Source organism: Aulonocara stuartgranti (assembly GCF_965226115.1).
Source record: "Aulonocara stuartgranti genome assembly, chromosome: 12".
Classification (NCBI taxonomy): Eukaryota; Metazoa; Chordata; class Actinopteri; order Cichliformes; family Cichlidae; genus Aulonocara; species Aulonocara stuartgranti.
This window is the reverse complement of record NC_138948.1, coordinates 39,502,122-39,517,388: the sequence shown is the minus strand read 5'-3', so window position 1 is coordinate 39,517,388 and position 15,267 is coordinate 39,502,122. Positions and strand designations below refer to the sequence as shown.

Sequence of the window (15,267 nt, the reverse complement as noted above, 5' to 3'; positions counted from 1 at the left end):
GAAAGACAAAACGCCAAAACACAGACTTAACAATGTGGTGTATGCTGTACAGTGCAGCGAGGAATGCCCAGACCTCTACATTGGAGAGACCAAACAGCCACTTCACAAGCGCATGGCACAACATAGAAGAGCCACCTCCACAGGACAAGACTCAGCAGTCCATCTGCATCTTAAGGATAAAGGACACTCTTTCGAGGATGCCAATGTTCACATTTTGGACAGAGAGGACAGATGGTTTGAAAGAGGAGTGAAAGAAGCATCTATGTCCACTGTGAGCGACCATCTTTGAACAGAGGCGGTGGTTTACGACACCAACTCTCTGCCATCTATAATCCAGTTTTGAGATCCCTTCCCAGACGCCTTAACGCCCACTCACATCCTGGGCCATCTGATCTCAGGAATTCGCATGATAAGGTGGGGCCAGGTTTCACAATGAACTCACCCGAAACTCTGGCTGATTGGGACCCACACCCAGTTTCACACCTTGGCTCAGACGATTAGAGGATCATCAGGGGGTCCTTTTGTCCCTCTGTGGGGGGTTACTCCCACTAGGTTTATATCTGGGACTCTCCACCATTTGACCTTAGAACTGAAGAAGCTTGTCGGATGAGAGGTGAAACGTCTTCAAGTAACTTAAAGAAGTCCAGACGCTTTTCTTTGCAAGCTCCTTTGACTACGGTAGTGACAATTTTTGAAAGGGCAATCCAATGTCTCATGCTGTTTTAGATGTGTCCTTAAGTGACTAAGGACATTTTTATCATTGAATGGTTGGCTACAACCACAAAGAGGGCAAAGAAATACTGCACTTTGATCTCTACTTTGCACAACTTTCTGAGAATGTATCCATGTTAAATGAATTTTCAAAGCATTCAGTGACTGAAATGTACAGATACAGCAATCATATGGACATGGCAAAGGACTGACTGAGGAAACATTCCTATGATGTAACCGATAGTGCTCAAGCACCTTTATCTGTTTTCCAAAGATAAGATTACAAAGTTTGCATTTGAACGCTATTGTATGATTTTTTTTTAAACTTTTTTAAAGTAACTGTGGAAGTGCTATCAATGGGGTTTTTTTCTTATTTTTAGCAATCAACATACCAAAATAGTATCTTTCTACACCAGCAAGGAGTTTCAGCCTTAACCTGAAAAGAGAGATTAAGAAATAGGTATAATACGTTATTGTCCAGCGCTTTGTCACTTTTTTTTTTACATAATCAGTTATCAAACACTGTATACATACAGGTGGTCTAACAACAACCACTTTTTAAACATTTGCTAATACCATCACATAGATATACAAACTAGACAAAGAGTTACAAACATCATATTAAAACTGGAACAACAAGGAAAATGTAATGCAGGGATCGCTGGTGTGTTTATGGAGTGGACACAAAAACAAACAAACAAACAAAAACAAGCTGTTTATTTCAGGGTGATGTCCAAAAACATAAAAGCAAGGCAAGGCGAAACAAGGGTGAAACTAAACTAAAACCTTAACTGCGGAAAACCTAAACTAACATTGAAAACAATAACGAGAGACAAGAACATGAAACTTAACAGGGACATGCAAACATAAAAGTGAAAAATGTCTAAACATGAGCACGAACCTGAGCAGTAGCAGAAATTCTGTGACTTTGACATGAAGATAAATAGACACTGAACAGACGAAGACAGAGGACTTAAATACATAGAAAGGAAAAGAGGGAAGTGGAAACACCGGGGAAACACAGCTGACACAAATGAACCTGAATGCCACAGGGTAAGTACAACAAAACAAACTGAACATGGAACCACCAGACTCTTCACAGTAAAACAGAAACAAGAAAGGGACGCAGTCAAGACAACACGAGCTTGACAAATAGAACACGGAACACGCATAAATACATGGGGAGACTCAAGGAAACAGATTAGGGAAATGAGGGCATGGACATAAAAGTAAAACACAGAAGACAAGACACATAACCAAGGTGACAGATGAAACATAACTAGGCCAGAACTCAACTAATTCTTAACTAATAATAACACAGGAATTTCACCTTATTTCAATATAACATCAAAATTAAACTCAAAAAGTCCTTCTAATGTACACTGGGGTTGAGAATAAAATTAGAAAAAAAAACTGTTTGGTAAATGTATTATTGATGGGTTCACCCTCAAGTTAACCTGAAATAGACCAGGCACAACAACTTAATAGTTCAGAAGATTCAACATTCCTACTTGTATACAGAACTATTTGCAATCCAAACCAAGTTCTACTGGCTAATTATATGATGATTGATCACTGCTTATATCATCCTATGCCTACAATATTGATGCCCCAGTTTTAATATGTACAATTCCAGAGAACTAAACTATGGAAGGCCGTTTCCGCCACTAAAAAAAAACAAACGGATACTTAACTCGAAATTTCGAGTTATCTTTCTCGAAATTTCGACTTATTTTCTCAAAATTTCAACTTAGCAACTCGAAATTTAGACTTATTTTCTCAAAATTTCAACCTAGCAACTTGAAATTTCAACTTAGCAACTCGAAATTTCGACTTAACTCGAAATTATGAGAGAAATAACTCGAAACTTTGAGAAAATAACTCAAAATTTCGAGTTAGCTCTGCCAATCAGTAATCTATGTGAATGACGTCATTTCCGTGTTACCCGGAAGCTGAAGCCCTCAGCTACAAATGCTACAGAAATGCTAACAGTATTACAGATACGGATCATGAATTCACAAATTGCTGAGTGTTTTAAGCGTATATTGCATATTATAGAAACATCAGATATATTAAAGTACACGTGAAAAGTAGTGCTTTTACTAAACATGAAAACAGAAATATAGGAAAATATCTTTTAAATAACTACCCCATCGGCTATGCAGTTTTGAAAAAGGGGGTGTGAAATGCACTACACACAGGTCTTTATCACCAGATTCCACATTTATTTATAGTTTTCCCTGCGTTATGACTGAACACAGTCTGACAGCTGTTGGTCCCAGCTGATTTCCCTCTCCCTCTGCTCCTCTCCGTCTCACTATAAAAAGGGAAGGAAAAAACCATCAGTCCAAATCGCCATCAGCTGTTTTCACCGGCATCTCCAGCACCGCCCCGTTGAGCTCACTCCACCACTCCTCCCCTGCAGCCGCGCCCGGGACCACACCTCCGCCACACACCCCCACCGCCCGACTGAGGCCGGGGAGCTGTCCTGCCGAACCTACTCCCCCCCCCCCCACCCCCCCGCGAGCGAGAGAGGAAATCGGCCACCGCCATCTGCGCCCCCAGCCTATGGACCACCTTGAACTTAAAGGGCTGTAAAGCCAGATACCACCGGGTGATCCAGGCGTTGGCATCCTTCATGCGGTGGAGCCACTGCAGCGGGGCGTGGTCCGAGCAGAGGGTGAATGAGCGCCCCAGGAGGTAATAGCGAAGGGAGTCGACCGCCCACCGGATAGCCAAGCACTCTGCCAGCTTCCGGCTGATGTAAAGAACGGGACGGTCGGCCCCCCCTTACCTGCTGGGACAAAACGGCCCCCAGCCCTCTGTTCGAGGCGTCAGTCTGCAGAACAAAAGGGAGGGAAAAGTTAGGAGTGTGAAGCAGCGGCTCCCCACAGAGAGACTTTTTCACCTGCACAAACGCCGCCTGGCACGGCCCCGTCCACTGAACCAGATCTGGAGCACCCTTTCGGGTGAGATCGGTCAAGGGGCTGGTCAGCTGCGCAAACCCTGGCACGAAACGGCGATAGTAACCTGCCAGCCCCAGAAACCGTCTCACCTCCTTTTTAGTCTTGGGGCGCGGGCAGGATGCGATAACCGCCGTCTTCTCCACCTGTGGACGCACCTGCCCGCCCCCCAAGTGGTACTCCAGATACTGTACCTCCCTCCGTCCAACCGCACACTTCTTCGGGTTGGCCGTGAGCCCCGCCCTCCTCAGGGACTCCAGGACCGTGGCCACCCGCTGCACATGCTCCGCCCAGGTGTCGCTGTGGATGATCACGTCATCCAGGTAGGCAGCAGCATATGCAGCGTGCGGACGCAGCACCCGGTCCATGAGGCGCTGAAAGGTGGCAGGGGCTCGGAGCAAGCCGAACGGAAGCGTAACGAATTGGTACAACCCGTACGGAGTGGAGAAGGCCGTTTTCTCCTTGGACTCGGCAGACAAGGGAATCTGCCAGTAGCCCTTGGTTAAATCCAGTGTCGTGAAAAAACGGGCCGTGCCCAGCCGATCCAGGAGCTCGTCGACCCGGGGCATGGGATAAGCATCAAAACGTGACACTTCATTCACCTTGCGATAGTCGACACAGAACCGTATAGACCCATCCTTCTTCACCACAAGAACGATGGGGCTACACCAGGCGCTGTGCGACTCTTCTATCACTCCCATTTTCAGCATTTCAGCCAATTCCCTCTGATCGATTTGCCGTTTATGCTCAGAAAGCCTGTAGGGCCGTGAACGCACCGTCACGCCAGGCTGCGTTACAAAATTATGCTCAATGAGAGACGTTCGGCCTGGCAGGGGGGAGAACACATCTGCAAACCGCTGTTGTGAGACCACAACAGGGGTCTCACAACCACTACAATACATGTCATCTTGTGACATTAAATTAATAAAATTTGACAAATTAAAATTAACCTAATGCATTTTTTAAAGTTGATTTTGGATTCAAATAATAGAAAAATTGAATAAAAGGTGGAAAAACTGCTTTCATTGTTCACATGCACACATGCTGACTGAGGAAATGGGAATGCTTATAAATGGTCTCCAGACTGCCACTCTGAGACCTCTGCAGAAATGCATTTCACAAGTGTTTAGAAAAATATTGCCTCAGTTGTAATAGGAAAACACAGAAACACAAAGAAGTACCTCAAATTGCATTACAGTGGTATTTCACCAAAGACTTTTTCTTGGAACTCAGTTTTTAAACACCTGAAACCTTTGCTGTGACATTCACATGGGAACACTTTAGTCTTAGTTCACAACTCAAATATAATCTGTTGTAAAACAACAATGGCTTTTAAGCCATTGTCCGTGAATCAAACCTTTAGATAATGTCCATAACCCACACATTTGATTCCAACACACTGTTCATCTCCGATCTGAAGTCAGGATAGCTGTCATAATTTATCGACAGCTCCAGTACACACCCACATGTGTGTGCCACAGGTCGTCTCTGGAAACCTTTAAGTTCGTTAAACCCAATGATGATGTTCTTTCCCAGATGTAAATCTGAACCTGTGCAAAACCTGAGGAACAAACACAAATGTTCCTTCTCAGCATTCTTCACATATGTAGTTAGATATTTCTGAATAATCAGCTTCTGGTGAGCCGTCATTGTTTCAGGGAAAGTGAGACACTTGAGAACTTTTCTCACAGTTGGTTGGAGGGTTTCATAAACTGAAGATAGATCACAAAGGCTTTCCCGTGGCATGCTGAGTGTTCTTGCCCACTGTTCAATAACATAGGCAGGCTCTTGGACAAGTGTTTTGTGTGCAAGCTCCAATAGGACTTCAGTGGCATTGCAGGCTGTTGGTATCTTTCTGCAGCTGTGGTTATCAAGTATGTCTATAAGTTCTTCTTGGTCCACGGTGCTAAAGTCTGATCGCCGCGCCTCTAACACTGTACGCTCAGAGTCAGGCATGAACTTAAGGAAATTCTCCACAGTATCACTCTTTACATATCCAAAGGCAGCTTGTTCCAGAATGGCAGGTGCAATTTTCACAGGCAGATATTTCTCTCTAACCCACCCAAATGCAATGATTCTGCCCACACTCTCCCACTCCGGTTGCCCAAAATCATGCCTTAAGAAGGGCACTTTGTAAACGTTTCCAGTGGTGCACTTGTCATAGAATTCTTTCCAGAATTCTGAAAGACAATCTCTCACAACTCCCCCATCGTCATGGGCCATTTCAGGTGTTCCATCAGGCAGTAAGACCTGGATTTTGATGTCGACATCTTCAAGGTCCTTATCACTAAAATGTGAAATGAGCTCTGACATTACCTGCCCTCTGTGGACCACCACTACTCTCCTCACTCTCTCACTGGATGGACCAGGTTGTGGAGAAAAAATCAGGGTGTCATCCAAATTTATTGGCTCACTGTCAGAAAAGGGGCCAACAAAAATAATGTCACTGCTGTGAGAAGTGTTAGCACTTAGAGACTGCGTGGAAGTTTGTGGAAGGTTATCGTTTGGAGTGTCTTCAATGTATGTCACATCATGGCTGATTGTTTCAAATGGAGCAGATGTTTGGACTGTAGTGACAGAAAAAGAAGAGGTTTGGTTTTGAGGACTCGCTTCAATTTCTGAAGATGGATACAAACCTGGGTTGGAGCTCTGAAGGCTGTCATTTTGTTTTTTCTTTGTGGTGAGGTAGAACCTGAGGATATTTAGTTTTGTGACATGATAAAGTTCTCCTACTGTCAATGCATCATCGACTATCATCTCTTGATAATCCTTCAGATCACAGTCAAAATCTGTTAAGGGCCCCTGAATGTTTCCCCCATCTGGAAAGAACAGGCCTGTTGCAACCTGTAATATGTCCCTTTTCTTGGCATCCTTGCAAATGTCTATTTTTCTTGTTCCTCCTCGTCTAGCTCTAACCTGCTTGAAAACCTCAGTGTCTTCATCATAATGCATCCATCCTATTTCTATTTTTCTATTTCTCTTCAGAGCATTTCTTTTATGGGTTGTTTGGGAATTTTCTTATTGCCGTGTGCTACTGCCATCCTCTTCAGATAATTTTCTTTTGGACAGTTTGGATTTCAGCCGTTCAAAAAGCGCTGACTTGCGGCTGCTGCCCCTCTATCTGCAAAATCCAAATACTGCTAGACGATCACCGTATGATGGCAAATAAGTCTTCAGCTCCTCATCTGTCATTAGACTTATGACACTGGCATCAATCTAAAGATGGAAAAATAATTTAATTTATTGAAACAACCAGCCTTGAAAATACAATCCTATTTTTAACTTAAGAACAATGAGGAAAAGTTGCATTTCAACCAGTATCTTGTTGGAATTAAGTACCTTCTCATTCTGCAAGGTCTGTATAATTTCCTCAGAGACTTCTCTTTGTTTCAAGAATTCAGTCAAGTCTCCCATGCTGTAAGGAAGGATGTAAATTAAAATTACAAAATTAAAATAAAGCCACCATATTATCATCAAAGTATCTGTGCCTACCTACATTATGAGCTCTGACTATGGTGGAGAAGTGGGAACTGCATTTTTAAGTGTCCATTTGCACTGTAACTACAATCAGCATCACAATACAGTCAATCCCACATTTTCTCAGTTGTCTGGTTACAGTTTTATTGGTTTTGTTCCTTATTTATATAGTTGTCAGTCATATTCCCTGTTTTGGGTGATTTGTGATTTTGTTTTATACAGTGCTGTACACTTATTATGCATGCTTTCAGCAAAACGTCTGTTTCACCAGACGTAACAGGTGTCATTAGCGTGTAACAGAAACCTTATAGGTGCCTTTGGTTAACCCTCACGTTGCATTCTGTTCAACTTTGTATGTAACAATCGCGGTCACACTGTTTTTGTATACCTTTTATCCAGTTATCATTTGTAGGAAGGCATTCAAAACTGAAGAACCTGGCGCCATTTGCTCCCCTCCACAGTCTCACTGAACTCTGTCACACACACACACACACACACACACACACACACACACACACACACACACACACACTCTCTGACTCACTCACTGGCCTGCACCAGTTACCAGTCACTTTGTGGAGCATTGGACTGCCATTACCTCATAAGACTTTGTTGTTACACTATCTCTTACCGCATACCACTAAATCTCCATTTGCACTATTTGCCTATTTGCACTACTATGCCTCCTTACTTGAATATTGTATATTGTATATTGCATAGCTTTTTTTTTTTTTTTGTTATACGTAAAATTGTATTGTATTTATTTAAATTTTTACTTTTTAATTATTTTATTTGCATTTTTTAATCACTAGGGTTTGAGAGTAACGAAATTTCTATTCTCTGTATGTCCTGTACATGTGGCAGAATTGACAAATAAAGTTGACTTGACTTGACTTGACTTGACATTTGTTGTTATACAGTAGCTCACGACACGATCCAGTTTTGAGTGCGCACCCTTTTGCGCCATATCCTTCCGGGTAACAAGGAAATGACATCAGCCACGTAGATTTCTTATTGGCACCGCTAACTCGAAATTTTGAGTTATTTTCTCAAAATTTTGAGTTAATAACTCGAAATTTCGAGTTATTTTTCTCAAAATTTCGAGTTAATAAGTCGAAATTTTGAGTTAATAAGTCCGAATTTTGAGAAAATAACTCGAAATTTCAAGAAAATAACTCGAAATTTCGAGTTATGGATCTTTTTTTTTTTTTTTTTTAGTGGCGGAAACGGGCTTCCATACTAAACATAGCTTTCAAGTTCCACCAGTTGGCAAATGAGTTAGCTAAGCAGCGCAGCAGTGCAACAAAGACTCAACAATTTATCCACAAGGCAGTTTATAAACTACAAATCTGTTTAGCACTCTAGAAACGCCTGCTAAAGACTTATTTTACAGTAGTAAGAGATTAGAAATGTATGAGCAGGGCTTAGCTTTAGTGCTCGCCTCTGCTGGGACTAATAATGTGTTATACTAAATGTGAGCTTATTAGCTTCCTGCAAAACACACTTTGGGGCCAATGCCACCAAGACCATACACTGGAACCCTATTTTTACATTAGGTGGCATGGATTTTAAAAAAAAAAGAAAAGAAAAAAGCAATTCTTAAATGCCTGCTACAATTCAACATTTATGACGATAATAATTCGTATTACAAAGGAGAAATAAGGTTTCAGAAAAAATAAAACTTACCACAAAAGCGCTCACAAAGACAAAATTGCTGCAAAGGCGGTAAATGCAGCTAGCCAAGTGCAGAGCGTTAGCTGTTCCAGTTCAAAGGTCTGTAACATACCACAGCACGTCCTCCTTTATCCAGCGTCAAAGACAATGCAGCAAAAAACCTTCCCAAGTGATTTTATTTCTGTTCGGAAATTAACGTTCCACAGCTTTCTTTCGGAGTAATGAGCAGGCATTCGGACTCGAAGCGACGATTCCAAGATGGTTCCCAGCTCCTCATGAAGAACAGGTGGCACACGTACGTACGTACGTAGGCACGTATGTGATGTCAGTGTCGACTCAAATTATTCAAGGGCAATGTCTGAAACTAATCAACATATTCAAGTACTGATAACTTGAAAAAACAAACTTGTTCAAACTACTCAAAGAAATAAGGGTGTATGAACTTATAACGGGTTTTTAAGTAGTTGCAACTCATTTCATTTATCAAACTATTACTATTCGGTCTTACAGTGCAGGAATAAATCTGTGATTTCTGAGTTCAGTCCTGCATTGTGGGTCCTCCCTCTGTTCGCCACACATCTGCTTCCATGGTACTTCTCTATTAATACAGCAAAGAGGAAACGGATGAATCAATATGGATTAACATAGCAGGACACGCTGGTGAAGGATATCTGTGGCTATTTGCTCTCTAAAAGTGACGAAGCTTCTCAGTGCTTTTCTGTTATTGACTACTGAATATGGCAGTAGTTCTGTGAAGTTTCTGTTCTGTGCAATCTTCACCAAAATAAATGTCTGCAGCCTTGAACTTTCTGGTGACGTTGGCCACACTGTCATTTCACACAACAGTCTGAATACCTGAAGCTTAAAAGAAACGAGTCTTTCCTGCGCAAATGTTTTATCAAACAACACTGTCTGCACTGTGGATGCTCACAAAAGGATGTGCCATCACTGGTTGTATGCTTGCTGCTGCATGGTCATTGGCCAGCCTTTTGCTGTCAGCTGACGCATATCAGTCTTCACTCCCTCCTTCCATCAGTCACTCCTGTGTGAATGTCTGGTCTCCGTACCTACCTCTCAGCCTGCAGTCTGACATTTGGCTTTAAACTGCAGTTTGAACATCTCTCACAATAAAGAACGAAACTCATTCAGGTAAGTTTTACACACACTAACACGCTGGGAACAAATAGTCATTTCTACTTTACATGTCTCCTTTATTTGCCCAATTTGGTAAGATAAGACTTAGTAAAATTCTATTGTTAGTGTTAAATCCTATTTAAGGATGCCAGAGCACCCTTGATGCTGCACTAAAATTGTGATAAATTCTACTCTGTGCATAACAGGAGCTGTCAGTTTGTTCTGAGAGGCAATAAATTCAGACCATTGCAGAACATTAAGAATGTTGCAGGCTGGCAGGAGATGAAATGGATTGTTTGTCCTTGTAGCCATTTTTTTCTGTTATTTCTTTTCATTTCTATTGACTCCTGTTTTCAAAAGCGCTTCTGCGTCAGTGTGTAACTAAACAGAATTCCTCTTTGGCTACATGTGCAAGTAGCTATTAAAATATTTTTGAGACATGTAAGTCCTGGACAAAACCATTTCTATACTAATGTTTCAGTATCTATTTGGCCTTTCTGTGTGAAGTGTTGTGTTGAGGAATGACATTTTCTCTGCTGCTGCTGTTATCATTAGATATTCTGTCTGTGGTGGTGGAAGACCAGGCCTGACCCCCTCGGATCGGGGTTTGAATGTCACCCTGCAGAAAAGGCTGCTAAAGTTTAAAACCTGCTGCTCTTTATAAAAACATTTTGGTAAAAAAAAAATTATTCTCCTTGAGCACTCAAACTGTTCTATACAACATTCACAGATTCACACCCATTCATACAGGCATTGTTTTCTATGCGTTTTCCAGGGAAGCGCTTTCTATCTAACATTCACGCTCCAATTGATCCATCAGAGTGCAACTTGGCGTTAGTATCATGCCCAAGGATATTTGGCATGTAGACTGGAGCAGCCCAGGACCAAACCTCCAACCTTCTGATTAATAGATGACCTGCTCCAACAATTACTTATTCTTTCCTAAATGAACCTGTACAGCTCTACATTGTTGTACATTTCATAGAGTTAGAACACTGAATGCCTGTCAGAGATTTATTTTACTGTCTGTGTTTCTTTCTATGGTCTTTCCACCATCTCAGCTCCTGACAGCTTCCTGCCATCCCACCCGGGTTTTTTGTTTTTGCTCTCCCTTATTAAAGCTTAATTTTCCCAGGAGACCAGGGAACCAGCCTAAATACAGATGATTTCATTATTACATGACCAAACCTCTATACTCCCAAATATTTTCATAATGTTTAGTGAAAAAAAGTTGTCTTTAAAGCAATACATAAAATACAAACAACCTGTAAAAAGTTGACATCATAACATATAAGCACAAGATACTAAAACTGTAAACTATGTCATATCAGGAAAAGAAATGGACTTGAAGTACAGAGTACTCAGTAAATACTGCATTAACTTTAAAGTTTAACGTTTAGGATTACGATTTTAAAGAAAGCAATAATTAAATTGAAACCACCAAAATATATAAGGCCCATTCTAATTGCAAGTATTTTAACTCTTGATACTTTAAAAGTGCTAGAAATATTTTTATATAATGTAGTTTCCATTGACTGTACACTGTATGTTGTATACTTTTATACTTTTAGCTCTCTTTTGTGGATGGAAGCAGAGCTGGAAGCTTACACGGTCACTTAGTGGTGAGGGCGAGTTGTGTATTTTTCTTTAGAAAAAAGTCTGTGACTCTATTTGTTATTAACTTTGTGTTTTGAGTGACAGGATGTCTCCTCATTGTCACAATGTTGAAATCTATCAGGAGATGTATGTGCAGAGTATTATTGGATAGAATACTAAGTCTCAGTGTCAAAATCAAGACAACAATAGCTTGTTACAGAGGTGCAAAGACAACAGGTTGTTTCTGTGTGAACTGCTGCTGCTCTGCAAATGCTGCACAGTTATAAAATACTGGAAAGAAGAGCAATGTTAATTCATGTGTAACTGTGACTTTCCAGTTTTCTTTCACTTTTACCAGAAACTGAAAGTTTTTCATTCTTAGCAAAACCACATTGTTAATAAGGGAGAGCAAAAACAAAAAACCCGGGTGGGATGGCAGGAAGCTGTCAGGAGCTGAGATGGTGGAAAGACCATAGAAAGAAACACAGACAGTAAAATAAATCTCTGACAGGCATTCAGTGTTCTAACTCTATGAAATGTACAACAATGTAGAGCTGTACAGGTTCATTTAGGAAAGAATAAGTAATTGTTGGAGCAGGTCATCTACAAGACAGCTTTCAGCTTGAACTCAATGCAGTATTTTGGTGGGATATGAACTTTCCCAGGTAACAATCGTACTGTGCTGTGATTCTTCTACAGCCATTTATTTTGTTAATCAAATACTGCTATGGAGACACCCATCAATGTTTCAATGCACCTTCTCTGTTCAGGGTCATGAGTGGGCTAAAGCCTACCTCAGCATGGTTTAAAGATGAGGTGCACTTCTGGCAGCTTAACATAACAAGTGTTTTAACATACATGGAAAAAGTTGTTGCACTCCAATTTGCACTGTGGTAAGAGTGAAAAGTTGAGCACTACCTGTTTCTTCCAAAAAACATAGTTTTTATGAAGATAAATACTATGTCTGTCTGTATTCATATCTTTTTGGGGCCCAAAAATTGGAAGTTTACTATACTTGTGGGGCCCAACAGGCCTTATGGCGCCCAAAATCCTGGTCCACACAAGTTTGAAGGCGTTTTTGAGACTCAAAATGTGGTTTTAGTGACAGGGTTACAGTTGGGTTATGGTTAGGTATAGGGTAAGGGTTAGGCATTCATTTTTCATGGTTAAGGGTAGGGTAAGTGGCTACAGAAAGCATTATGTCAATTAGATGTCCCCACAAGATATGAATACCCAACGTGTGTGTAAGAGAGGGAGAATTAATTTTCCCAAAATTAAGCAAATGCTTAATTTTGCCTCACACTAAAGCCAACTTTAGTGTAAGGCTGCAATATAAAATAGTGAAAGAGTGACTGGTTTCGAATATCTGAATGCACTGTCAAACAAGAAAACACTATATCAAACAAATGGTTTCTATAGGTAATGTGATGCTCAGATATGGTTTGGGACCCACAGTGTAAAGCTTCCAACAGCTGCCCACTTGATGGAGACCTAAAAACTTCTTACATTGTTGCAGGGATGTTTTGGGTGCACCTTCAGACAATGAAGTGACAGTGTTTCATCAAAGGTCCTCACAATGGATGAGTCAACAGAGGTTCGAACAGATGGCAATTCCCTGTTGAAGGCTGTATATTTATGCCGGCTACGTCTGACTCGGCTGCTCCTGGAAGGAGGAGCCTACATTAATGAGAGTAATGAGCATGGTGAGACACCACTTATGGTAGCCTGCAAGACATGCTATACAGATTCACAGAGTGTACCCCAGCACAAGATGGTTCGGTAAGTTTTATATATTTTTGTTGAGCATTAATATCTTCTAGATAATTGATAAAATAAATGTACCCTTTACTTTACTTTACCTTACTTTACTTTTACTACAAGGTATCTTCTTGAAAATGGTGCTGATCCAAACATCCAAGACAAGACTGGGAAAACGGCTCTAATGCATGCATGTCTTCAACAAATGGGAGCTGAAATTCTGTCACTTCTTCTTAACAGCGGAGCTGATCCAACCCTGGAGGATCATGGAGGTTTATCTGCGTTAGTTTATGCAGTTAATTCTGGTAACAGGGACATTCTTAGTGTACTCTTAGATGCCTGTAAAGCCAAGGGTAAGGAAGTTATCATCATCACCACCAACAAACTGCCATCTGGCCATCAGGTGACAAAGCAGTACCTTAATGTTCCTCCATCTCCTGAAGTTGAAGAGAGTCTGCATTACTTACCAGCATCTTGCTGCATGTCGCCATATGAGGTCCAGCTACGAACGCCTCCTCAGGGCTCTTCAGCAAAAACCTCTCCTCAACCTGGCAGCCCCCTTCGTGCCCTCAAGGATCCCCAGTGTTTAGGCTTAGGGCATGGCCTGATCAGATTTCAACCAGGTTCACCAATGCAACATCGAAGTCCTCTACGTGTTCCCGATGTGGATAAGCGACCTAACTTCCATCAGCTACACTCAGAAGCCTGGTCCAAAAGTCCTTCCCTGTTGCTCCAGCAGAGTCAGGCGTCCTCTCTGACTGAGGAACCAGTGGAAATTACTCCGGAGGAGGTGCTGTCTTTCAGAGTCGAAGAACATCCTCCTGCTATTTCACGGCACCAGAGCATTGATTTCAAAGATGCAAAAGGACTTGTGAAAGCATTAGAGATCTTATCAGGAAATGACAACAGGGGAGGTGGTGGGAAAAAAGGCTTTGGCAGAAAGATGTCATATGACAGTGCTGCAAGTTCATTATATTCTGTTTCACACCCAAACTTGCTTCAAGATAGTCTTGCCTTTTCCCATGAATCCAGACCTGCAGATGAAGATTCATCTGACTGTCTTACACAGATGAATGTTTCCAGTCTGCAAAATGTGGTGCGTCGGCAGAACATTGGTATTGCCCACTACAGTTCTGACTCTCAGTTGCAGCAATTCAGCAGCAGAGACAGAACCTCAAAGAGCAGTGGTGGTGCTGGATTGGCAGCGGAAAGACACAAGCTGGTCACCAGCAGAGCCTCCAATCTGTCGGGATCCAGGGAGTCCTTGGAGAGCTCGGCCCAGAGGCGAGCCACTACAGGGCTGGAGCGAAGAGGCTCAGGAGCTCTTCTTCTGGATCACATTGCCCACACACGCCCCGGATACCTGCCTCGTTTGAATCCTCATATTCCCATACCAGATATTGGGGTTAGCTCTAACTCTTCCTGCCCTTTGAGTGGAAGTACCAAGACACTGAACGGTGTTCTTATAGGCCCAAAACCTGTTCTACCCTGTGTACCTGTTTTCCCCAAGGATCTGAAAGCCAAGAAAATGTTGTGGAGGCGTCACTCAATGCAGAGTGACCAAATAAAACAACTTGCCAACTTTGCGGAAACTTTTGGGCACTAGAAAAAAAAATCTCTCAGGAGAAAATATGTGTGCAATAGCTGTATTATAGCTATAACCCCATCTCTAATGCCAATTCATATGTGCTTTAAAAGTGATTATAGATTAGATGTGCTCACCTGTGTCAGTGTGTTGTTTTAGAGTAACATTTTAATTATCACCAGGGCAGTTTGGAAATGATAATTATAAATACTTTAGTATGAAACATTGCATTTCAAATACCTTGAAAACAAATGTATTTAAATATTGTAGTAATTTTGTAAACAGTTGTGAATAGAACAGCCCTCTTCATTAATACTTCGGCCATCCAATCATATCAATTAATGCTGTATGTTTATTGGTGAGTCTGTT

General features: G+C 41.6%; 1 protein-coding gene across 1 annotated transcript; it reads left to right on the top strand.

Annotated features, from left to right (window-relative positions):
• Positions 1-13,131: 13,131 nt before the first annotated feature.
• Positions 13,132-14,919, top strand: ankrd34bb (ankyrin repeat domain 34Bb; the record flags this gene model as incomplete). The annotated part of the gene is made up of 2 exons (XM_082555391.1): positions 13,132-13,334; positions 13,437-14,919. 2 exons carry the CDS (start codon positions 13,132-13,134, stop codon positions 14,917-14,919), a joined length of 1,686 nt encoding a protein of 561 aa, XP_082411517.1.
• Between the last annotated feature and the right edge of the window lie 348 nt (positions 14,920-15,267).